We start from the raw sequence: 26,534 nt of genomic DNA, 5'->3' as shown, positions 1-26,534 counted from the left end.
TGTGCGCTTTTATTTCAGGTCCTTGAATAAAGGCCCCAAACCCAGAAACACCTAGCCCAGACTCTGCCCGCTGGTAAGACTTCAGTGAAATGGAAGCAGACAACAGAAATTCTGAAGGCAGGGTGAGGAAAGCCTCACGTGACGAGGCATTATAGGCAGCAGGGTCGTTTCTGCTCTGCCACCCGGGGCTCAACCACCTGCAAGCCTCACCTCGCCCGTGCTGTGCAGCTGCTGTGCGATGCGCCGGAGGTCGTCCTCAGAGGCCAGGGGGTTCAGCTGGTCCTGCACATCGTACACAAACTGCTGCAGTGACATGAGCTGGTTCGGCCCATTGAGCTTCCGCCAGGAGGGCAGCGTGGAGATGATCTTCTCACACAGCTGAGTCATGGGAGGGCAGCCCTGGACAAGCACGAGGGACAGGTTAGCCACTGCGTAACTGTGAAGAGCTAAGAACCTGGGAGAGACACCATTCATCCAACCCAGAGGAAGAGGTCAGTGCTTTCCTGGCTCAGGACCAGGTCAGTTTCTACCCTAATGTTGTCTTTGGGCAGAATCTAATCATCAAACGCAAGGGGTTTGGTTTTATGTTCAAGAAACGATCAGTCCTTGCAACAGTATGTTAGGAACGATGGACTCAACTAAGGCGATAGCGCTTCACTCACACCTCCCTGCCTTCCTCTCTCACCATCTTAGTCAGAAAGAGTGAGGTTACACACAGAGTGCAACATAAAACAAGAATCTTGTTAACACCAGTCTGCTGATGAAATTGGCTTAGAATTTTTTTTGGTTTTTTTGTTTTGTTTCGTTTGTTTTTTGTCCATTGAGGTGGAAAACAAGCCAACCTACACTTCTCATTCACAGAACCCTGCACCACCCTAGTCGGAAACCACACACCACAGAGGTATTACATCATTAATTACACAAAATGAATGCATCCTGTGTCTCCTTAACTCCACTCCTTAATTAAAAGAAGCAAAGCTGCGGGGCTGGAGGGGTGGCTGAGGGGCCAGAGCATGGATTACTCCTGCAAAGGACTGGGCTCCACTCCCGGTAGGAACAAAGTGTCTCATGACCTTCCTTAACTCCAGTTCCAGACTGACATCCTCTCCGGATCTTTGTGGACACACACGTGCATGTGGGCAAAACATTCAAATACTCAGATTTTTAATTTTTGAAAACAATTGAAAAAGAGAAAAAGAAAGAAAAAGAAAAAAGAAAAATGGTCAAGAATAGATTTGGTCATTTGAGGCCTGACCCGCCTGACCTCAGGACTTGGGGTCAGGGTTGGTCTGCCAAGTAGCTGGCCATGCCATAGTCAAGCTCAGAGAAAACTTCTTGTTGCCTGAGGGATGGGCACATTGATCAAGACCTGGGAGGGGACCCTGGCTTCTACACCGAGTATCTGTCCCCAGATCACAGCTTGCTGACCTGTGGGACAGGCCTGCCAGCCCACCCTCATACATATGACAACTGAGACATGGCGCCGCCCTAGTGGGAAAGCAAGGGACTGTGTGAGGCACAGGGGCTAGCGTGCTTGCTAGGTGAGGGTCTTCTGGGTTCCCTGGAGCAAGAGCTGCTGACAGAGGCCTGGGGTGTCAAAAGAGGGCACAGGGTACAAGGTGGCCCTGGAGAGGCAGAGATGAGCTGTATCTTCAGGCAGGGTGATGGGAACCTCTCTGAGGCTGTCTGAGTCTCTTCCATCCTGGTGTTCTTTGTGACTTTAGCAGCCTTGCTCTAGGGAATCCTCCATCTGCTACATGCACTGACATCCTCCCTCATCTATGTACCCCTTTCTACTGCGTGACTTCTTTTTTTCTGACAAAAATACTAGTTTTCAAGAAGGTCTAATTCCTTTGAAAACTTAGAAGGATTCCTCGGTCCTGAGGGACATATTTCCCCCAAAGTTCCCATTTGCGGTCCATGTTATTCAGCCTTTGTACATTTGCAAACTTTGGTCCAACCTCTTTGGGGATAGGTCATGAGGAGAGTGGTCCAACTTATTTCATCCCAAGCAAATAGCCAGCTGTGCTGGTTTACTAAGTAACCATCCTCTCTACATACGGGGCCAAAGACCCATGTCTACTGTCTTCCTCAGCCACTCTGCCTCAGACAGGAACCTCACTGAGTGACCAGACAGGGTCCCTCACTGCACCTAGAACTCACTGGCTAGCTGAAGAGCTAAGAAGAAACTTCCTGGGGTCCTCCTGTCTCCCCTGAGCCCACCCCCCTGGTGCTGAGACTACAAGTACAACCCCTACATGCTTGGCGTTTGTGGGTGCTGAGGACGCAGGCTCTGTTTGTGCCCTGAGCACTTTACTATCTCTTTGGCTCAGCGTCTTTGCTTGACAGGAAATGTCTATGGACATTGTGATAACTGGGGACGCTCTCCAAGCTGCCCTTAACTGTTTCGATCGTAAAACCTTTGAAACGTGTTTTTTTTTTTTTCTTCCACTTTAGTTTTAAGATGAAAATCCCGATGCCCTCGGTCCTGCTCAGAGTTATAATTGTGTAAGTGGGGAAATGCAACACTCATTCATATTTGACCTGCAGTGAGACCACATCTCATCCAATGTGTTCTTGTCTTTTAGCACACGTCCTTCAGTACATTTTGTTAATGACTATTTTTCTTTTCTGAATTTGTCACACATACTAAAATAAAGCAGATTAGAATTGCTGTTGTAATTTGTGAAAAAAAAAAAAAAAAAAAAAAAAAAAAAAAAAATATTATCTTTAGAGAAGCCAGGGAACACTCTAAAAACTTGATACCCTTTGAGGAGGCCCACTGTTGCCCATAACAACCACTTCGTATGCTGTCTGTTTCTCCCTCTTTCTGCCTCCCCCAGAGCAACAGCAGACCATCACCTGGATAACAGACCTTAGTCCTGGCTCCTACTGTCAACCAGTCTCCCTGAAAACCAACCCAAACTGAGGGCAGTACTGGGGCCAGCACCCTGACCAATGCTGGCATCTCCTCGGTGGGGTCCAGGCCCCTCGGTGTGTACTCACCGAGACAATCTGACTGCGTATTTCTTGCAGGTGATTTCGAAGAACCTTAATGTCCTTAGACCCAGATGCTCCCGCATCCAGCACAAACAGCTTATTTGAGACATGAAGGTCATTCCCAAACCTACGGCAAGAGCAGGGGCCACATCAACTCTCGATCAACTTTAGTGCCCCAGTGGTTGATGGGAGGAAAAGGGGGAGGGTCCTGGTGACCCTAAAGAAGCCTCTCGGTCCCTGATGTTGGGTGGACTCTGCTGGTCCCTCTGGGTGCTTGGGAAGTTGGTGTGCTCCCTCGGCCATATAAACAGGACTATGGGGTTTCAGCACAGGTGCAGAAAGTGAATGTAGAAAGAGTCAGAACCTAAGTGTTCCCTTTCTAAGGGAGGAGATGAAATGCTGGGCGTGGTGCAGGCCAAGACCACAAGCAGAATAAGAAAGGTCCAGCCCTGACCCAATAACATCCGTGGAAGGCCTCTTTAGCTCTCGCTGATAACTCAAGACCTGAGTGCCAGCATGTTACAGGACGCTGCAAGTTCAAACTTTGTCTTTTAAGGATTCTTTTGTGTGTGTGTATGTGTGTGTGTGTGTGTGTGTGTGTGTGTGTGTGTGTGAGACACCTGTGTTTGGGTGCCCAGAGACCACAAGAGGGCATTGGATCCCCTAGAACTAGAGTTACAGGCAGTTGTGAGCTCTGTGGGTATGTGTGGGGGGGGGGGGGTTGGTATCTGTGTCTGTGTCTGTGTGTATGACACCTGTGTTTGGGTGCCCAGAGACCACAAGAGGGCATTGGATCCTCTAGAACTGGCACAAACAGGCAGTTGTGAGCTGTGTGTGTGTGTGAGTGTGTGTGTGTGTGTGTGTGTGTATGTGTGTGTGTGTGACACCTGTATTTGGGTCCCCTAGAACTGGAGTTAAAGGCAGCTGTGAGCTATGTGTGTGCATGCTGGGAAACAAATTCGGGTCCTCTTGCTGATGGAGCCTTGGAGCCTGCTGTGGTTCGGGTGTGGTCTGTGCTCCAGAGTGCCTGTGTCACAGAGGCTCTGTCCCTAGTGTCGTGATGGGTGTTAACGAGGCTACTTCTATGGCATCCGTGAAGTCTTTCAAGAAACCCTAATCCCTGAATCCCTTACTCCTTCGCCACCATGACACCACGTAGCTGGAAGTGATGTGACCAAGGGGACCTCCCGGGACTGATGACATGGAGTTTAGACTTCTCGCCTTCTAATCTAAATAGATCTTTCCATTACTAGCTACTCAGCCTCAGGTATATTGTCACAGCAATGAAAATTATTAACAGGCTGTAAGAAAATAGTTATTTCTATACTCCTCTATTAGAGAAACAAAGGGCATATATGATAATGCTGACATAAAAAGCACTCTCCCCCCATCTCACCAGCAGGCTGCCCTCACCTGTTCCTGATCTCTTTTAGCAAGGCTGCATCCTTATCGTATCCAAATTCGCCTCCAGCAGGCCGAGGGATGTTCATGATGTCAGCATGTGTGGCCACCAGGACAACCCGGAGTGGGTTCTTCAGCTTGCCTCCGAATGCTAAAGGGACAAAGTGTAGCCTGTGAGAGCCTGGTGTCCTTTCTGACTGACCCTCCTGGCCCAGAGGAGTGTTGTACAATCTGACCACCCACAGCCTCAAGGGCTGCCACAGCGGACTGTGCCTCCTGGTCCCGATCCTCCCCCAGAGCTCTCGGAAGATACAAGAGCAGAGTGCAGCACAGCAAAGGGCTCTCGGGAGCTTCCTTAGATAGGCTTTGACACGCAAGGGGAAGCTTGCAAACAGGGGTAGCCTTCACGGGAACAAAAGAAGCCTGAATGCAGCCAATTGCCCGAGCCAGCCCAGAGAGAAGCTGTCTTCGACTCACACAGGCAAGGCTGCTCCTCCCAGGAGTGGTTTTTTTAAAGAGATATGACAAAATAAAAGGCCAAACAACACCCTCTGGGTGGTCAGCCCAGCTGATGTTATGAGCTGGGCTTTCTGGAGCAGGAAGCTGGACACTGAATATCACCCTGGACCACGGACAGCTGCTCCTGCTATAGGCAAGGGCCATTCCATCACTCTCTCCTCTAGCCAGTGAGCTGAGGCCAGGCCACCTGGGCCTTTTCACCAGGGCGCATGGAGCTGCAGACTGAGGGATAAGCCCTTCTGCTGATGAATGGCTATTTTGCAGAAGGGAGCAGGACCCGTGCACGGAGGACCCCCACTGTGCACCCAGCAATGATGACCTTGGCGATGAAGTACGGAAGAGAGAGAAATGGCTCAGGACAGCATGGAAGCCACAGCTGGGAATGCCATCCTGTAGGGCCTGAGTGTGGCCAGCAGGAGGACCCCCAATAACAGCATCGCAGGGGCGAAGGAGGAAGGGCCTCGCTCACCTATGGGTTCTCTTCAACCGGGACCAGAGACTTCAAGAAACTAAGCCAGAAAATCACTTGGTTCAGCTGGATCTCGTAGGGCTCTTCTAGGCTGAAAACGATGACGTGAATGGATGTGGGATCATTGGCAGCGAAGTAGTCATAGCAACAAAAGTACACAGGGTTGCCAGAGAACTCCCATACGCTGAAGTCACCAACACCTGCAGGAAGAAATCAAAGGCTGCAACATCCCACCTAGCTTCAGTGGCTGCTAGCACCGCTGGGTCTCTGCACAGGGTTAGTGACATCTGCGGCATGGTCTGCGTAAAAGCACAACGTTCCCCATATCCAGTGCTCCCCAGCCTCTATCTCACACACACACACACACACACACACACACACACACACACACACACACACACACAAACATCCCTGTTCTCTCCCATGTATGTCATAGCCTTGGCTGTATCTGTAGCATATTCACTCTAAATTTCCCGGAGATGTATCTGTGTGTTGTAGGTGTGCGGAGTTGGGGGGGGGGGGAGTATTTGGGTGTACAAACAAATTTTGATCCCCCCCCCTCATATTATTTTATAAACAGGTAGCGATCCGGTCCAGGGAAAGAAGAGACAAGTCCTGTCAGACTCCATAGGAGAATGACCGGAACACTCAGAATCACGTGGTTTTAGAAACATACACATCCTCTAATAGGCAGCTCAGCGCAGCGTGGAAAGTTCTGGAAACAGAAACAGACTTTATGGCACTGGAGGCCTGGTTTGTGGTGGGAGTTTTGAGAGTGAAGCCCATATACATGTTCCTTCTTTGCTCACGCTGCCTGTCCAGCTGTCCTGGGAAGCTGTGAGGACACACAGTTTGAAATGGAAGATGCAGGCATGGACTTTAACCTTGCTAAACAGAACCAAGAGCTCCCAGACTGGGTCTCCTAACCAAGCAGCCATGACATCTCTGGGTAAGTGCTGGGGGACCCCGACATCTCTGGGTAAGTTCTGGGGGACCACGACATCTCTGAGTAAGTTCTGGGGGATCCTGACATCTCTGGGTAAGTGCTAGGGGACCCTGACATCTCTGGGTAAGTTCTGGGGGACCCTGACATCTCTGGGTAAGTGCTGGGGGACTCCGACATCTCTGGGTAAGTTCTGGGGGACCCTGACATCTCTGGTAAGTGCTGGGAGACTCCGACATCTCTGGGTAAGTTCTAGGGGACCCTGACATCTCGGGTAAGTTCTGGGGGACCCTGACATCTCTGGGTAAGTTCTGGGGGACCTGGCAGTCCATGTTCTTACAGACCTCCCAGGCTGTTCTGTCAAGGGTGCCTCAGGTGTGAGGTGTTTTCACTAGGTATAGGATAGCCCTCGGGCCCCACCAGTGTGTCTGACTTGCGGCCCAGGGGCCACATTCCAGTATAGGTAGGAATGTGGCTCAGCACAGCTATAGATAATGATGCCACATCACAGGGATGAAGGGTTGGACACATCTGGACAGCACATGATCCTGCTGTATTCTGAAAGTCTCCCACGGCAGACATGACAGCAGGCTCTTAAACATATATCCCTCCTCATGGCCTCTCAGCACCCCCATCAGACTGTATCACTGTCCCTGCTGAGGAGTGGTTTGTTCTCCGGAGGATCTGTGAGCCTGAGGGAATGGCAAGAGGTGGGGCATGGTGGGAGGTGGTCAGGACAAGGCCCTCAGGAAGAAGTTAACGCCGGCCAGATACTTTAGTACCCTTGAGAGTTGGTGACCATAAACGCAGAAGCTGGCCACTTCCCTGATCTCTGGTTTCCTTTCTCAGCATGGAACCTCCCCATCATGAGAATATTTGCTCCTGACACTGCAAAGGGAACGCTCAACAGAGTCGGAGTTGATGGGGCACCTGAAGTTGTATTTTCAGCTTGTGAATCTTTGAGCTAAATGATCTCTTCTCTTTATAAAGTACTGAACATCAAATATTTGAGTGACAGAAGCAGGAGTAGCTGAGTGGTAGGATACAGACACCTCGAAGGGAGGTCACTATTGTGACCAGACCCGGAAATGGAGAATCTGGCTTTGGAACTGAGTAACAGACAGAATTGGAGAGCGTTCTGAGACACAGGCCACTCCCCACCCCCCACACCCACCACAGGCTCAGGGCTTAGGAGGACTGACTGACATCATAGTCCTCATGAGCTCTCTGCCCAGCCACCTCAGGATTCTGATTCCTGCCTTATGGTGAGACACTGTGGGTGCTCCAGTCATGCTAAGTGTGGGCTCATCCACATGGTGCGGATTTCTGCAGCCATGCAGGATGCTCAGGGCCTGTGGGTCATGGCAGCCATCACTAGAACTTCAAAGAAAAGCCTGAGAAGCCACGCAGGGGCTGTCACAACAGCTCACCCGTGGAAGAGACCAGAATGCCTAGTGACCTCGTGGGGTGGGCGGCAGCTGGGGCTAAGGGAAGGCGAAGCTGCTAGCATCCTGCAATATCAGCTGGCAAAAGCATCAGCACAGGACGCTGGACTTGGAGACGAAGGTTTAATGTCTGCTTTGATGGAGCCATGTCTGTCTTGGGCCAGCTAGCTTTTCTTCTCTGCGTGTCATCCTTTCGGACCTGGAAGGTTGGTCTTAACCCCATCCCACCACTGTATCTTAGGGAAGTAGCTAACTCATTTACTGACTCACATAAGTTCTTAGCTGCACGGAGGTTAAGTCCGAGATCAGACTTGGACTCACTCTCTAGCTCAGGCTGGCTTTGAGCTTGTGGTAATCCTCCTGCCTCATGCAACAGAGGCTGGTTTGGACTTGGGCTCTGAGCTAAGATTTTTGGAGCCTGAGTGTGGCTTCTGCATGAGAGCCTTGCTCTACAATGTGGGGGTGCTAAGAGGTGGGGGGGGCTACTCAGGTACAATGGTAGAGGAAGGGTGGTGAAAGGTCCCTGGAGGGTGCTGCACAGAGGCTTGCCTAGGTAACGTGAAAGCCCTTGTCTCATACGCAAACAGACCACGCCAGAACACTCAAAGAATTCCCTGTGTGTACATCATGGCATTAGGTACAACTGTCAATGTGTTTAAACATCACCTTTTTGTACTTAGTTTATCAAACTATGATGGGCTGTGCACGCCATTATATCTCCATCTAAATACAGCTCTACTTTTCAAAAGGTACTATTCAACCAATCAGTACTTACTAAGCACCTACTGAGTGCTAGATGCTTTACTAGGTGCTGATTTATTAAGCACTTACTGAGTGCAAGGTGCGTTACTAGGTACTGATTTATTAAGCACCTACTGATAGCTCCCAACCATGTAGTTTTGCCTTCAAGCTTGTTGGCTTGGGTTGGCCCATTACTAGTGTGCACAGGACTTTGTTTGGATGCAGAGGATACCGCTTGGTAAAAGCTCCGTTTAGGTAATGACTTGAAGCCCTGAGAAAGGAAAACCCAAGCTCCTTCCCTCGGGGTAGGTGGGGCATACCATTCAAATACGCATTCTGGATGTCGATGGCTTTGGTGGACTGGTCATCAGTCGAGCAGTGTAGGTGATGAGACGGGGCCACGAACACTTCTAGCATCCCTTTGGTGAGGCCCGGCTCGAACATCATGCTGCGGCTCCTCACGCTCACATTCTCACAGCCGGGGTACAGGTTGTTAATGCTCACTGAGACTGCGGGCCAGAGGATAAGAGTCAGGACGTAGTGCGGGCATCCCAAAGCGGGCAGCCAAGAGGAGAAAGGTGGATGGGGAGGTAAGGTGGGTAAAGGAGGCAGACATGGGTCCAGGGAAAGGAAGGTGTGCAAGATGAGGAGGGCTTGATACATGTGCATTTCGATATATCCTTCCATCCTTTCCAAGCCTCGCAGGACCACTAGGGATCCCCAGAAATGTCTCATGCCCAACACCTGTGTCCAGGACAACCACCTGAAAGGAGTGTAGGCTGAAGGCTGAAGCTAGCAGAGGGAGGCAGGCAATATTTGACAGGTGGCCTTTCCTTCCTACATCTCAGTGATATGGCATGCATAAAAGGCCAGGACAGGCTTTTTGGTAGCAGGATAAAAGTAATAGGCTATGAAATCACAGGGGGAAAAATTTTTTTTTGCCTATTGCCCTCTAGTGGTCAAAGGAGGCAGATTTGGAGGGAGAGCCTGTTTTGTTTTCCTCTGAGGGTCATTAGGCAGTTCCCTCTTTCTGTACAGACTGCAACATAACATCCACAGCCCCCACGGGAGCCATAAAACAGAGTGAGACATGTGGCAGCCAGTGACAAGTATATGTGAGGTCCCCACCAGCCTAAGTCACCCCAATGCTTGTCTCCCTTCAGGAGGCCTGCGAATTCCTGCAGTGATAAGTGAGGGTGGGTGTGCCATATCTCAGCTGCTCCCTCCCCGCCCTCCTCAGCCTTTGCCTCAGGGGCATCCTTCACCCTGGAGAATGCAGAACCCAGCAACTTCAGGAGCTGTGGCCACCACCTGGAGGTCCTTACCTGTGGGCTTAGCAGCCAAGGGCGAAGGTGGGAAGCGGGTAGAGTTGGTGGAGGAGAGTCTGGGCCGCCGCCTTCTGAAGAAACTCCTTAACAGCCCACACTTGAGAGATTCCACCAATGTGGATTTCCCTGATCCCGAGTGTCCAAACAGCTTGAGCTTGATTCTTGGCTGGAGATTCTGTGTGGGTCGGAGCTGCTGGGTGAAGAGTCCTCGGTGTGTGTCCTGAGAGAAGACGAGAGGCCCTGCCGTTAGTCATGCGAAAAGTGAACCCCTCAGCAGGCTGCACCAGTGAGCCTCAGGCCTCCTGGTTCCTGGGTCTGCACTTCCTACATTACTTTGCTGTTTCCACAGAAATGTTTTTAAATTTGGGAAAGCACAAGGCATTGCAGTCACCATTCTGGTGTGTGAGGTTCGAGGACCATGCAGTCAACCATCTCTGCTCTCTCACTCGAGTCCCAGCCCATTAGCAGTCACTCCCCTTGCCATCCATCTGCTCAGCCCTGGCAACCTCTGCTCTCTGTCCCTGGATCTGCCTGTTTCCATGGCACCTGGATCCTAACAAATTGGGTGGGAAAACCTGTGAAGCATTAACTTAGACATGAAATAAGATGAGGCCTGTCAGACCAGCTAGGGGCCTGTTCCTCTGTGAGGAGAGGCTGCGGCATCGGTGGTACTGTCTCGGCATAAGAAGGTAGTGCCTACCCCTCTCTGGGCTGTGAGTTGGTTCCTTGATGGCTACTGTCATGATACATGCAGGGCCTGTCTCTATTAGCACGAAAAGTCTGGTTCCTTTATGGCCACAGCGAAGGGACAGAACCTACTTTTATGAAACTGGTGAGAAGGCACCGCAAGCCGAGACCAGCCAAGTGGTCTTGGACCTGTAGGAGAAGCATGTGTCTCCCAGCCTAGAACAACTCCGAGATTCACTCATTCATTCATTTTTTCCATAAACACAGAGTGTTAAGCTCAGTGCTGAGAACCAGGCAACATAGACGGTCGAATCTGGGATCCTGCGATACAGTCATGAGGACAAATGGACATCGGGTGTAGCATACGTGGCCTGGGTGGGATGTTTTTGTCAAGAGGCACAGCACACTCAGAGAGCTCATCTCAAATCTGTCCTTCATGCCACAAGGTCTCAACCTGTCCCCAACACTTGCCTCATTTCTATCATCTCGTGCTCTGTCCCGAACGAGGAAGACCTGTTTGAAGCTAGCACGTGCAGTATTGCATGTCTCCTCCTTCGTTGGGCCGCAGGGGTTTCCTCTCTGATGTCACCTAATGCCCATCCTGCCTCTTCGTCTCTAGCAGGCTTGGCATCCCAGCCCCAGCACACGGAGAGTGAATAACAAACAGAGCTGGTACCTATTAGAGAAGATCCATGGCAGAACATCTCACCGGAGACGTGCACCTGGCTGACTTCTAAGTCCTGAGATGCTCGTTCTCTGCTGACCTTTTCCCACTGGGTCATCATTGCTTTTCCTGTCAATTACCCTGTGCTATACAAGGGCATAGAACTGCTCAAAAGGTTGGAGCCAGCCCTTTCTCAGCACTGGTGACACTGACCCCTGGTGGGCACTATGGAGAGATACATGTATTTAAGATGCTACAAAAAGTGATGTTTGAGCCACGGAGGTCTGCCTGCATACCTCCTACAGTGAAGAACATTCTGGTTCCCCAGGACTTCTGAGCACCTGATCAGGATTTACACAGGAGAGAAATATTGTTTACAGTCATCTCAGCTTAAGACTTCACTGCATTTTTGCACATAACCTGGGGTGGGGGTGGAATGCAGAGTTTGCCAAGGTTACAAGTGTCTTACTAACTTGGCGGCTGGCTCATACGGTGTTTACAACTTCCATTGCGTTCGTGCATTTATCTTGTGTGCATGTGTGTAGATGCTGTGGCACAGTGCAGAGAGAAGTCGGAGGACAGATTGGGAGGGGCAGTTCCCTCCTCCCACAAGGCAGATACCTTTATTTCCCAAGCCATCTTCCCAGATCCCATTAGTCATCTTTGTACCCCAGTGCCATGGACCAGCTCTGTGGGGGATAGGTCCTTGGGAATGGGAGATCTTGAAGCATTGGTGAACAGAGATAGGCAAGTGACAAACAGAGCAACTCAAGGTTGAGGTTGTGTCTGAGTGTACTTTGCAGCTAAGTAGTCTAGGTTTTTCAACATACATTTCAAAAGCGGGGGGGGGGGGGGTTGTGGTTATGTTTTCCCACAGAGCAGATTCAAGGAAGTCAGTGAGGAATCAGGCACACACAGTTCAAGTGCAGAATGCGAAGTTATTGTGTTGTCATATTTTGATGTATTCATCGAGACCCTTAGGCCCCCTTGCAGCCCTGACACCATGCTGTTTGAGATTTCAGGAACTCTAAGGCCGTGGCAGGCTCTCCCTACATCACTAGCATTGGGCTCCACATCCCTGCATGCTCACACTGAGACACATCATAGTTCACTGCCAGTATTTCCCTCCTACATTTCATCTTCCCGCTGGTGAGCGTCTACTGGGAAGTATTTGCATGGTTTTCTTGAGCAAGGAAGTCACTTCAGTTCGGTGAAACGCCATTACAAAAGTTATGCTGTGAACCCCACTGCTGACGGCCACAGAAGTTGTGTCTCATCCTTCCCTTTGCAGGCAGGGAAACTGAAACCCAAAACTGTTGCCCAAGGACACGGAGCAAAGCAGAATCTAGCACTGGCTCCTTTATCCTTCCAGGAGTGTGAAATGGAGGCAAACAGAGGGGAGAGAGAGATGAAAAAGACATGCAGACAGAAGGCAGAACCTCAGGCTGTGTGCTAGAGGTTCAAACACAGAGGACCACACAGCCATCCGCAGCTCATCTCACTGAGAAGACGCAGTCTCACCGAGGCTCTGTCTCAAGCACAGTGTAGCTGGGAGGACTTCTTGACTTCAGAAAGACTTATAAACCATCACTAGGAAAGTGTGTCATGTCACTTTGGCACCTCATTTTAGTTTGTTTCCGAGGCAAATCTATTCCCTGCTGGGAGCATAATGGGTCACCTGAGTGTCAAGAGTTACAGTGCTCCTTTCGGGATCTCTTGACAACAAGCTACTCCTCAGTTAATAACTGACTTCAACACATTCTATTTTATCAAAGGAAGCAGTGTTTCGTTTAACTTACACCTTGGTTTTTCTGAGGCCCTGGAATCTGGGTGACCACACAAGCAAACACATCTTCTCACTTCTCAAGTCGGGACCCAGGGACAACAGACAGGAGTGGATTTCCAAAAAAAAAAGAACCCTAACGTCACCCACTTCATGCCTATGTTCAGATCCCTTTCACTTTCCTTTTCTGTCCACAAAGAGGTGGCAACTTTGGTCAAGAGGTTTTAGTGGTTCTTGACCTTCCTAGTGACCCTTTAAGACAGTTTCTTATGCTGTGGTGACCCCCAAGCAAAAAATTATTTTTGTTGCTGCTTTATAGCTGTAATTTTGCTACTGTTTTGAAATGTAATGTAAATATCTGTGTTTTGACGGCCTTAGGTGACCCCTGTGAAAGGGCATTTTGAAAAACTAAAGGAGTCTGAACTCACAGGTCGAGAACTGCTGTTTTAGACCCTAAGCCAGAAGGACCACTTTCCTATTGAGATGCGCAGACCACACTACAGTCTTGAAAAGCAAGAAAAAGCAAAGCATCGTCAGGTGCCCTCATGTCTCAGGGAATCCAACCTCATCTTGCAGGAAGATCCCTCACACTCTTCACTGTGAACCCTGGAGAATCTAAATCCAATGAGTCTGACACAATCTTCCCCAGACAGAGTTTCCGATTGCCCTCCACACAGGGAGCTGGCGCATTCTCACTTCTGGCCACCAGATGGCATGGCAGACACAAGCTGAGGCGCTCTGTAAGGCAGTTTTCACTAACCCAGTGCACTGTTTTCCTACTCTAAGGAAGGGCTCCAGGCCAGCTCTAGGAGGTGCTATGCATGTTAATTGGTTTGGAGGGACGCACAATAGTCCACCAACGTGAATACATAGCTGAAGTGCTGAGACTAGACCTGGCCACAAACCCCACCTGGCCAGGCCCTCTGTGGCTGTCTAGATAGGATCTTGTCCATGCAGCATGGACGGCAGTAGCGAGCTGGGGTAACTGTGCTACTGCAGTTTTGCTTAGGTTCTATGATGTCCTTTAGTGTGTATCCCTCGGGTCTGTGGGAGCGACTGGTGCAGGGGGTCAAAGGTTTGGGTGAGTCCTCTGCGCGGGCTGGACATGATCTGGTAAGAGTACGCCTCCCGACACCAGGTGTGCAGGATTATGAGGAAGAACCTTCCAGATGGCTGTGAAGGTGAGGTCTATAGGACAGTCACCCTCGGCATTAATGAGCTTCCATCGCTTGCTTTAAGTACTTGCTCAAGAAGTTAATTCAACTTGTTTTCTTGCCCTGTACTCACAGAACAATTGGCCTGCATGGTCCCAGATCCCAGCCAAGGCTGGTATCACAGAGGCTTCCACTAGCAAGACCCCCTGCCTGTCCCCCAGATCCTGACACCACAGCTGGAACCCGGCGGCTCCCTGGGTTTGCAGTTTTCTTTCTTCAGCAAGTTTCCCTTGGCAAATTAGCTTTCACTTTCCCACTGGGAAAGACTGACTAAACCCACAGGCTGGAAAGAAAGTGAGCAGCAATCTGGAGAAGCCAGGTAAGAGCCCTGAGAATAGACGCTGGTTTACTGCACGAGCCGGAAGCTGTTAGCCCCCCAAATAGAAGGAGTGAGAATCCTAAGAATGTAAATGTTCTTCACTGCTGGTGAATTTTAATTCTGGGCAACTCCCACTACTGTCTGTTTTCCAAGGCATTCCTGAGCAATCCTTCATTGTATTATGCTTAGGTTTAAGAGAAGTAGGCTACCTTTAATATCGGTTTAAGGGAAAAAAAAAGTCTGGCTAATGTGACAAACCAAGTGCCCAAGCCATGATAAACATGGGCCTTGCAGAGACAGAGGCCAAGTCTAACACAGCACACTCCTGTGGCCTTCCCTTCCCTTGCATTTAGGAGAAGAGACTGGGTCTGGCTAGTCCGCAAAGTCCATATGGGTGGGGTGCAGGGACTGAACAGCTGTTTCCTGGTAGGAATCTGCATGAGATAGAAGAGAAGACAGCTACCTCTTGTCCAGCCTCCAGGGAAGAGCAGCCAGAGGCCAACAAACAACAGCATGCTGGGAACTAGCCCCATCGAAAGAGAAGCCTCACCCTTGGTACCTACGGGCTCTTATACTGAAGCATTCCCACCAGACCCTACTGTAAGAGCCCAGAGTGATGTCATTGAGCTGGTAGGAGACTCAGAGCTGGTACCAACTGTTCCTAGCCCTCCGTATTGAACTGGGCCAGTGCAGATGCCACACAGCTCAGCTGGACCTTGTGTCCTTGCCGCTAATCCTGTAGTTACAGCCTTAGCCTGGGTCCCTAGCAGTTCTATCCCTTCCAGAAGGGAGGCTCCTGAGCTCCTCTGAGCGCAAGGCTGCAAAGCCCTCCCTGGTCCTGTGTCAGTGATGAGCACAGTCTCTCTGACTCTTATGGTGGCTTCCACTAGTGCCAGTGACAGATGGCTTTGGTTCCATTTCCATAGGCCAGTCCCCACATTTCCTCCACAGCAAAGGTTCAAAGCTACATTCCTAAGAGGTGAGAACACAGGGGGTGGCTTTTGACAACTCCTTAGGAGGAGACCACATGGACAGGCTCCCAAGTAAGAGAGGCCAAGGCCCACCTCTCCCCTGGGTGGCTCTAACACAGCAGGGACCACAACATGGTGTGGACAGATCATCTCCGGTTTTCAAAAAGAGAGAGAGAAGGAGACACTACAACAGGGGCCTGGAAGCCAGGGACCAAAATATTCTGCAAAGACAGGACTTGCCACCCACCGGCAATGCCAGGAGTACCCTGGTGAGAGGTACTGAGGAGCGTGGCAGGCCAGGCAGAAAAGCACAGTAGACACGCTGTAGCCTTCCTCTTCCCACACGGTACTGTTTTTAAAAGTCTCTCCTCCTGGTGACCTAAATGATAACTACAAACAAGCACAGCCCCCTGACTGTCTCTGCAGGCACTGGAGGCTTCTGCAGCAAGCTGCTGCCCTCGCTCCTCAATCCCCAGGGCTCTTGCTTTGACTTCTGAAAGCAAGTCTCCTAATGGAGCATCTCCAAGTGCTGGTGGTTAGTTAGCCAGTTCAGAACTTAGTCCTTCCATCTGAGAGAATGAAGTACCAGGACTCTGCCTCACACCAGAGGACTGAAGTCTAGAGTCATGTGAAAGACGGTGAAGGCAAGTGTGGGTCCTGTTAAACAACAATTCTATAAAAATCCTGCCTGAGGAACAGAGACCCCCAGCTCAGTACGCTGGGGAGTTATCTGGCCTGCTACACGACAGGGTAGCTCAGCACAGACTCACTGAGGTGTCTCCATGCTGACTAGAAATAACACACTGCGAAGGCCCCGTGCCCATAGAAAGACCAAGGAGGCAGACATATCACGAGATGGGACTCTCAACTCTGCCCTAACCCCTCTCAGTTTCTTTGAGGTGAGTTTTCCCTGCATGAACATCCTCTGTGAACCTTGGGTATACATTTGACACTGCCTGCTACAGGACTTCAGGGTCCCCACCACAGTCACCATGGTCCATTATAGAATTGCTCTTCAGGGTGCCATGCCAACCACGAAGTAAACCAAGCAGTGCTGTGTGCAGGTGCTGTTCTGAGGACATTGTTTCTCTCAATCTTTCAGCCCTCGTTACCATTCTCTGAGGAGGCACCTCTTCCCACGGGTCAAATGCAGAAGCTGAGGCACAAAGCTAGTGAGCGATGGGCCACTTCATGCAGTGAGAGCCTCCAGGCCAGGTGTGCTTGTTAGTTCTTATTAACTTGATATAAATTAGTCACCTCAGAAGAGGGGCCCTCAATTGAGGGATCGCCTCCATTAAAATGGCATGGCAGGGAGGCATTCTCTTGATTAACGATTATTTTGGGAAGGTCCAAACCCACTGTGGGTGGTGCTACCCCAGGGCAGGTGGCCTGGGGTTCTGAAAGAAAGCCAGTAAGCAGCACCCCTCCATGCTAGGACTGGGCATCATGTCTTCTTGAATGCTCTGTAATGGCTCTGCCAAGTGAGCTACACTCCCAGCCTCAGGGTAAGATTTACCTTTTTAATACTTTTGCTTCAACACCCCAAGCATTAAGGTTGTGTGTTTACTATCTCCTTGTTAGTATTTGTAAATGCCAAACACCATCCTGTGCTCGCTGACCATTTGCTATGCACTGGTGTTGGTAGCCTGATGTATCTAATTTTTGTTACATTTTAAATAGAACTGCAATGAACATCTTTGTGTGTTAAGGAATAGATATCTTAGCCAAAGGGGTTAGGGTGTTTTTTTAAGTCTCTTGATTCATGATGTAGGTTGCAAACTTTACACCTGTATTTATTTATTTTCACATTTTTATATACTTTACAGTGCTGTGGTTTGATAAACAGAAGCTTAACTGATACCTAGGAACTCAAAACAAAAGAGAGAAAGAGCCATCGTGGTCAGTAATCTTCCCTCTCATCGGAGAGGGTTGGGAAAACAAGGCCAACACAGCAATGGAGGAAACATCAAACTAGTTTGTGTGTCTGTGTGTGCGCATCACCTGCATGCCCGCTGCCTGTGGAAGCCAGCAGAGAGTGCTGAGTCTCCTGTAAGCATGGGGCTTTGTAGACGGTTGTGATCTACCATGTAGATGCTAGGAATTGAACTCTGGTCTTCTGCAGTGTTCTTATCCACTAAACCCATCCCCCCAGGCCCCCACATTTGTTTTTGTGACAATTGTAGAAGAAATTCCACAGACACTTAGGCATGTGTGCCAAAGACAGGACAAGGGCAGATGATCTTCCTAAGCCTATGTCCAATGCCTCTTTCCTTTTCCACAAGGAAAACACCAAGAACTTTTCACAGAAAACCAGGCTGAAAACCTCAGGTGAAGGCTCACCTTTCGCAGTCTTGCCAGGAGCCCCGCTACGTGCTCATGCTGCTCTGACTTGGCGAGGTCCTCGGCCGTCTTCCCATCCTGTAGGAGACAGATGATCAGTGCCTCTTCCCTGAAAAGCAGAGCTGCACGTGACCCCAACACACTAGCTTGATGCAGAAACAGGCATAGCGGGGTTAGAAGAAAGGCAGGTAAGCAGCATGTCCTGGCCTGTTTCCATTATTTTATTTGGTGGCTCAGGAAAGAAAGATACCAGAGCAAGGAATGCAAGAGTGTCCAGAGGTGACAACAGAGGGATGCTCAATCCACAGGCAGTGCACACGCACTCTCTGGCTGATTGTTCCCTGCTTGAGCCTCTGTCTCTACTGTAGCAGCCACCGAGTGTCCGTCTACTTCAGTGTCACACATACAGACCTGGCCTTCAGACTACACCATGGCTGGTAATCACTGTGCCTTCCAAAGAACGCTTAGTCTAGCACAGTTTGATTTAAGGTTGCTGACAAACACAAAACAGGGGCCCTAAGGGCCCACAGCACTTTGATATTTGCTGTTTAATTAGAGACTTTTCCCAGAGCTATAGTTTCCTATGAATGGATTTGTTCTTATTTCTGTACCATGGACATGCATGTCTCCTGAGAACCTTCTGGTCCAGACCTGACCCAGGCCACAGTGAGGCACAAGCATGACCTCACATTCCCTCATGTGGACAGGAGCTGTGGCTCCCACATCAAGGGAGACAGATTCAACTGTTCGGCTGAAGTTTTATTCAGTCCTAAAATGCAATTTTCAAAAACAATAAGTCTATGGCTTCATTATCAGCATTTGGAGGCAAGACAGGCCGTGAAGGCCTGGAACTCCCAAAGTCTGTCTACCTACCAATCTCCCAGTTCCTCAGCTCAAGTTGCTCTTGAGATACACACGTGGTCTCTCTGGACCAGCAAATCTTAATCCTGGCCCTACTGGACTATGTAGTTCTCTGTTGTGGAAAGCCATCACCAGTTGCATACAATGTCTACCAAGGACCCAGCAACATTCCACCATCTCTAGCTTGAAAATCCACCATGTCTCCGGATAATTCCATGTGTCTTCTGGGGACAAAGTTGCCAGGCTGAGAATGAATGCTCACTCCAGGCTAAAGCTGTTGTTGGGGGGGGAGGGGGAGCAGGGTGTAAAGTCAGGGCCACCCTATTCTTACTACGTCCCTAATGTCCTGAGATGGATCCAACAGGCTGGACTCCTCCTTTGCCTGGGCTGAACTGAATTCTTATTGGACACTGTACCCCAACTAAGAGGTGCCATCAAACTGTCTCGTGGCTTCAATTGCATGTGAGGCCTTCGGTGAGGTTGAGCACTGACTGAGGAAAAGGGCACAATAAATACCTCAGGCTTTCCAAGGAGGCACCCAAGGCTGAGCTCTGAGGACATGCAGGTTCTGAGACATGGAGGTGGGCCTGGATGTTCAAGGTGAAGCTGCAGGCCTGGCGTCCAGAGAGTAGACAAGGAAGGCTGGACAGTAGGGCAGGTGTCCAGGAAGGAACAGGGCAGAAGAGCCATGAGCATGCAGAGGAGAGGTGAGTACAGGGAAGGCAGGAGGGTGTCAGGACTAAGAAGCAGGACTAACAGGAGCCACTGGCACTTGCTGAGCAGGAGGAGAAGGCAGCGAAAGGGAAAGAGAAATCAGAACATGGTCACATCCTGAGAGAGCAGGCACTGTGGAGTCAAGCTACCAGCTCCTGGGGTGGTTCTCAGGGTTGTTTCATGGCCTGGGTAGATACACAAAGGTCCCATAAATGGTTTGTCACACTTTGATCATGTTGCTCACATGCTATTTAATTTTATTTTTGAGATAGGGTCTCATTACGTAACTCTAGCTGGCCTAGAACTTTCTATGTCGCCAAGGCTGGCCTTCCTTCGCCTCCGAAATGCTGATATCAAAGGTGTGTGTCACCACACCTGGCCACCGTAAATTTTGTTTTAGTTTATAATAAAAGAAACACCTCCCGAGAGGTAACTGGTGCTTCTGCTGAGTCCAAGGAAAGTGAGGCTGGGAGGCACAAGTGCTCAGAAATCGATCAGTCCCCGCGAGATCAGACTAGGAGACTAAAGGTGACACTAGGAGGCACTGTGGGGCCAAGAGTTAATTGTACAGTCTTCTCAGAAGCCAGAAAAAGTTCCAGCTCTGGCTGACTAGCCGTCCCATAGGGCAGCAACCTCAGGTCTGAAATGTGGCCCGAAAAAAAGATGTCTGTCAGTGCAGAACACACAAGGCACCAAGAACTTGGTAAACATAAGAGAATATGAAAAAAAAATAATCTCAAAATATTCTTGCTAAAATGATATCTTGCATGCACTGTTGAAGTTTGCTTCTTCTGCTTCTTTTATGTGGCCACTAGAAACTACCAACCGACAGACATGATCCAGGCTTTGTCTCCTGTGTATGCACAGACACAAAGTCATCACCGCTCTAAGAGGAAGCTGCTTGTCTTCCGCTGACAAGGAGGCCAGAGGCCCACAGTTTCTGCTCACAGATGGGAGGCTCTCAATGCTGTGTCTCCAGCATGGTCCCTGTAATCCTTACCGGAGTGGTGGCGACCAAGCTCAGGCCTCTGTATTTGGTACTTTTCATGAGCCTCCTCCTGCTCAGGTCACAGACTCCAAGACCAACTCTGCTCTGCTCTGCCCACATCCCAGCCCTAACTCTTGTCTGTCAGCACTCTGGCTCCACCCAGTGACTACAAGTTGACTGTCAAGACTCTGAGCACTATCCCTCTCTCGTTTTTTCTAGAAGTTTCTCCATGTCTTGGATATGCCTGAGTAAATGATGAGGTTAAATGAAGGGCTATGAGGTACAGACAGAAAACATTAAGGGCCAGCCCCTCTAGAAGCTGGAAGAGGTGGGGAGACAGAGGAAGATGGTATGAGCAGGGCGGAGGGGGGAGCAACAGAGAGCCACTGTAAGAACGAATGAGCAGGGAGAACCATGCGCTCACGGGGTGGGGTGGGGGGGGGGGGGGGGGGGGGGCAGGTGAGGGTGGGGACACACAAAAACACAAAGAGGCCAGAAGCCACACACACTTCTGCCTCATAGCATCTTCAAAGTCACCCTTGTTTTCATCTTATCCCATGAGGCATCATCTGAGACAAAGGGATACCCTCCCTCTTTAAAAATGGAGATGAGGATTTATTGCAGGATAACTGTGGGTAAAGTGTGATGAAGGCACCTCTGGCTCAGCAGGCCCTTGGGTGGCAGGGGTAGGCGAGTGCCCTGAGAAGTGCACCCATCCTGTGCACAGCACCGTTAATGTCTGTGCCTGCAGAGAGGCCCGACACTGCACAGAACAGTGTTGAGAGTGAACGGCACAGCAGAGACCACCGCATGGACAGAAGCTATTGTGCTGCACCGTCTGGAGGACCACCCCAGAGGCTTGGGACTCTGCATCACACATAGCCAAAGACAATGGGTATAAAGGAATGGGCATGGCTGTGCTTCAGGGAAATTTCATTTATAAAAACAAGCAGCAGGCTGGATACAGGGCTCTGTGGGCCAGCTCGGTTAAAGGCCGTAAAGGTCTCCCAGAGGCTCAGGTGAGCTACCGCGTCTCCATGTCATCTCCTTCACGGTGGGATGTCAGTAAGTGCAGCTCTGTGAAGGCCAGGAGCTGCACACACAAGCGATTAGCCCACCTCTGGGCCAGCGACAACTCAGGCCACAGTCAAAGTGCCACCTCATCTCTTCCACCAAATTCTTTTATGAAACGTGAAGGAAAGGGTTTCTTCTGCTGGGGTGGGGTGAGGTGGCGGGAGTGGTGCTAAGCCTGAAACGAAAACTCAGAGGGACGGACCATGTCTTGCTTAAAAGTAATTTTCAGGCTCAGCGGAAAAGGCAGACTCTAAACAGTAGAGACTAGCCCTTTGCCTCTAGGCTGCTCATGACCCCCAAGGCCACACAGGGGGGAATCCAGCTCTTCCCACAATGCACCAGGCTTCCTGTGCCCTGGGGCCAACAAGAAACACTTATGAAAGAGAAATCCATACGTGGAATAAAAAGCCAAGTGCGACTGTTGTGTAACAGTAAACAAAAGGCTAGTGCGAACCAGCAGGTCGCCGGCGGAGCGGGGCTGGCGAGAAGAGAGAAGGATGAAACATTAACTAGATATTAAACTGGGTCTGTGTGGGCAAATGTTTATGTAACTGCAGTGGAGGGTTAAGGCCTAATCGCAGCCTGTCTGCTTTAGAATGCAGTTGCCAGGCAATACCTTTCTCCCCGTGCCCTTGAGGCATGAGAAGTTTCCATGGCTCCCTGCAGCCGAACACCTGCACCTGCCTGTACTCACCGAGGTCAGAGCCTCCACATTGGCGCCCATCAGACAGAGGTAGCGGACCACATCCAGGATCCCGTTGTTGGCTGCAAGGTGGAGAGGAGTCCGTCCATACTGGGAAGAAAGAAAAAAATACCACAGGCGTTCTCATGGTTGCTGCTGCCGCTGGGAGGCAAGCTGCGTTATGTAAGAACTCAACCGGAGGTTCTGGCTCCCACTGAGGCAGGCCTGCCAGGCAGAATATTTTCAAGCACTTTGACGTTGAAAGGCTAGCTTCAAACGCACCTTCAGAGGATGAGCAAGGAGGCTAGCAACTCGGTAACTATGTTTCCTGCTGTGCTGGCAGGGAGCAAGGCAAGAGGCAAGAGTGTGAACACCCAGGCATCCGTGTGTACTTGCAGCATACACCAGGGAGTGAGAAAGAGGACAGCTGCGGAGGGCACCCTAAGGAGGCGAAACTTTGAGGCCAGGCCAACTATGATCTTGATGCCTGTGGTTCTAAAGCTGTCCATCAACACCTTGGGGTACTGTACCGGAACCCCACGGATAGTGAAGGCTAGCTTAGGGTCCAAAACATATGGGATGAATATGTCCTCCAAGCATCTCAGAGCCATGGCACTCGCCTGTTGGCTTTCTGCTCAGTGACACTTTATCTTTGCAGGTCTGCCCTTAGGAGTCGGTGGCCGCGACACTAAATAAGAAGCAAAGTCTTGAAAACAGACTCTGGAGGGGCCGCTCTGGAGTTAAGTGTAGTAGCAGATCTTCCAGGGGACCTATCACCCACAGGGTAGCTCACAGCCATCTGTCACTCCCATTTCAGGGGATCCAACTTCCTATCTGATCCTAGCTGGCAGCAGGCACACACGTGGGGCACAGCCACACATGCAAACAAAATACCCACACACATAAGGTAATAATATTTAATGTTTATGCTTTGAAAATGATCATGTGGAACAGGGAAGGGAAGGAGGGAGGGGAGGAGAGAGGGAGGGGAGGAGAGAGGGAGGGAGGGAGGGAGGGACCCAATCCTGGCCTCAGTCAGGGAAGTTGTGCAATACCCAGCAATGCACACTCCCTGGTGACTGTGGTCACGAAAGGAAGGCAGAAGAGTAGGAGCTTCCTCTCCACAGATGCTTTGTCTTTCTCAAAGGCTAAGCTGGGCTAATATGCTCCACAAAGACAACAGTGAACCAACGTGAACTCATTGCCCGGCAGGAGTCATGAATACAAATGTGGAGATATAACAGAGGACATGAATGGTCAAGGCTTGGGAATCTCTGCGCGCACAGTGTTTATTTTTACATGGGTTAATGCGTTGTCATTTTCGTGTTTAATATAGAAGGAGGGTGGCCTATGAGGGTCCTGCTTCAGTGACACATGGTGTCATCCCTCCCTCTCTTTCTCTCATATATGCTTACTAACTCAGCTAGGTTAACAAGCAACCACACCGACCTTCAAACAAAGCTTGAAGAAACATCACCACAGAGTGACAAGTCTCTGCCCTCTTAGTCTGCGAAGAGTAGGATTTGAGTGGTCAACCTTATCTCTGGAGGAGTCCAATCTAGCAAAACAGCACCATGGGAAAGAGTGGCAGCCTGCCTGAGGAACATGGATGTCACTGTGCTAGGTCGACTCTAACAAATGGCTACCCAAGTGGGCCTGAGTTAAAGGCAGATTCGACAGATAAGTGGGGCAGTAGTGGCTGCCACTTACTTTCCTGCATGTAACTTAAACATCTTTTTACTTCCCCACCTGAAGAAAGAGAGAGAACAAAATGGGCAGACTGTGGGAGAGGGCGGAGGAGAGGGAGGAAGCAGAGGGATAGAAAAAGAGACCCAGGGTGAGGAGGAGGCAGAGGGGAAGAGAGAGACAGGGTTTGACTATCATTTGTCATCTTAAGGTTTGCAGGACAGACTCGGTTCACAACCTGATGTGGGGTTGGGGGGGGGGGCGGCTGAAACCTCTGAAAAGGTCAAGTCTGGGACAGGTGAGTGACTCACCAGGGCTTTACCAGGAGTAGGTCAGACCTTGAAGGGCTAGGTAGGTTCTAAAAGCAGCTCTTCAAAAGCCAAGTCAGCTTCCTCCCATGGCCCTCCCCAGTGTGATGCCATCGAGCACACCAGAGCACAGCCACCACGTGCCACTTCACACAAGCCAGAACCTGCTGCAGATCACAATCTGACACTGCGCGTATGAGGCTCTCTGATTGGCTGAGCGCAACCTAATGACAGAATCGCCCACTGAAGGCCCTCTGTGCTCTCCCACATTGTGCGTGATGGAAACACCAAGTTCATTAACCAGTGTGAGGAGGTTCCATCAAATGAACCAGGTTTCTGGTTTGTCCACTGTTGTGGTGCTGCGAATAGGACCATGGGCCTTATAATGCAGCTGGAGATCTCCCACCCAGCCATGGCTCAGCCCAGGCCAGTTGTGTCCAAACACAGAAACCTAGCCTTGTCTTGTTGGATGTTTATTTGTGCTGAAGACAGGCTCTCAGCATGTAGCCCAGGCTTACCCAGACTCACCATTCTGCCTATACCGCATAGACGCTGGGAACACAGGTGCTGCCACACTGCCCAAGAAAGCTGGACCTTTTAGTGAGCATGTTTGACAAGACTTTGCCTTTAGGCACAAGCTGAAACATGTTTTGCTTGTGTTTTCTGGACAGTGAGAACTGAACTCACAGCTTCTTTGCTCAAGCTGAGAAATCAATTGTTGCAGCCCAAATGCTGTGCCTCCCCAGGTGAGATCTGTAGGCAGTTTAATGAGCACACGTTCGTTGAGGCCACTTTTAACCCACTGAGGGAATCCTAGAAGGAAAGACATGTGGCTTCCCCCTTAAGCCACTTATGTAATTATCTTGACATGGTTAGGAATGGATCAACTAAAAGAGCAAGAAGCAGCGAAAGTAAAGACCCAGGCTGTCGCCTTCTCAGGGTCCCACAGTATGAGGATTACCAAATTCAATTTCCACCATAAGTAACCTACTAATATACAGGAGGAATGGCCAGACAATTCTCCAGCTCTCTCACATATTATTTTACCTCAGACAAATCACCATAAAACCCCCATGGCACCATGTACACCATCTGTACCCAGACACTTCCCACAGTTAAAACTAGCTCCCCACAACTGCCTTTTCAACATGTCCTTAGAAAAGTGTGCCCACATTTCATATAGTTACATACTGAAGTTACACCAATATTTAGGTGTTTTTATTTTGTACTGAAAATCTGGATGGGATTCAGTGAAATGCAGGTGACAGCTAAAGTCCAGAAATCTGCACTCGGGGCCTTTTTTATGGGCTGAGAAAACATTACTTATTTTCATTGTTTTATTATTTATAAGGTGGCAGTACTGCCTTGGCTCGGTTTGCCAAATTTGCTTAGTGCACATGCATGCACATGTACACAAATGTGCTAGAAACTTTTGCCCACAGGCAACTCAACAGAGACAAGAGAGTCAGTGCTCCCGGGAACCTTGATCCAACACGGGGTTCAAGAGTATTTACTTAAGACTCAGTGCTTCAGAGGGGAGTCTACATTTGTACTGTGACCTCTGCTGACTCTTCTTGAAACACAAGCATACGTATATGGGTGTACACTCACAGGTGCCCCCTACCCCTGCATGTTCACACACACACACACACACACACACACACACACGCACACGCACAACTGTGGGAAGCCAGGATAGGCAAGAAGTGAATGCTAATGTCTCAACTTTCTATTACTCAGCAATTTTCGGTCACAGCTCAAAACGGCACTGTCCTCCAGAAAGGGAGTGCATGTGAGCGACAGCAGTCCTCAACTAAGATGTGATAATAATGAAAATATGGCAAGAACCCAGCAAGAGTGTGTGGTGGAGCCAGTGGGAATATGGAGATCCCACCCTCCACATGTACCTTGTTTGAGATGTCCAGATTACAGCTGGCTTCGCAGAGGGCCACCACGATTGGTGCGCTTCCATCTTTGCAGGCCACATGCAGAGGTGTGTTGCCATGCCTATCTTGGAAATCCACAAAACACCCGTGGCCAAGGAGGGTTTTGATGACCTCCGTCTGACAGCGCCTCACAGCAAGATGAAGGGCGATATGCCCATCCTGGAATCAAACCCAAACCCATGAGTGTGCTTCTGGCCTAGGCTTTCAGCCCAATCTCTCCCCCTGGGTGACACCTAGCTGTAACCAGGATGGCTAGCTACTACACACACGTAAGACCCCCAGAGGTCTTCATGGCTGGCCTCTGGAAGGCCACTGTGCAGAAGTGAAACCTGAGCCAGCCACCAGCTGATTCATTTAGGCTGAGGCAGAAGATCAGTCAGAAAGACTCTCCGAATCGATAAGACATAACTAACTATTGGTAAGCCAGCTGCCAGTGAACAGATTTGAAAAA

At 50.0% G+C, this 26,534-nt stretch overlaps 1 protein-coding gene across 1 annotated transcript in view; it reads right to left on the bottom strand.

The window, feature by feature from the left end:
* Positions 1 to 26,534, bottom strand: part of Dapk1 (death associated protein kinase 1) — a 67,888-nt gene that overhangs the window by 5,830 nt on the left and 35,524 nt on the right. The window contains exons 15-23 of the mRNA XM_051151138.1: positions 26,045 to 26,242; positions 22,156 to 22,254; positions 17,825 to 17,902; positions 9,844 to 10,066; positions 8,839 to 9,027; positions 5,399 to 5,589; positions 4,414 to 4,559; positions 3,007 to 3,127; positions 211 to 399 (exon numbers count right to left, since the gene is read on the bottom strand). Coding sequence (XP_051007095.1) covers positions 211 to 399; positions 3,007 to 3,127; positions 4,414 to 4,559; positions 5,399 to 5,589; positions 8,839 to 9,027; positions 9,844 to 10,066; positions 17,825 to 17,902; positions 22,156 to 22,254; positions 26,045 to 26,242 — 1,434 coding nt within the window. The remainder of the gene's footprint in view (positions 1 to 210; positions 400 to 3,006; positions 3,128 to 4,413; positions 4,560 to 5,398; positions 5,590 to 8,838; positions 9,028 to 9,843; positions 10,067 to 17,824; positions 17,903 to 22,155; positions 22,255 to 26,044; positions 26,243 to 26,534) is intronic.

Source organism: Acomys russatus, chromosome 9 (assembly GCF_903995435.1).
Source record: "Acomys russatus chromosome 9, mAcoRus1.1, whole genome shotgun sequence".
In the NCBI taxonomy this organism is placed as follows: Eukaryota; Metazoa; Chordata; class Mammalia; order Rodentia; family Muridae; genus Acomys; species Acomys russatus.
The sequence above is the reverse complement of the archived record's forward strand: the minus strand, read 5'-3'. Positions and strand labels throughout refer to the sequence as shown.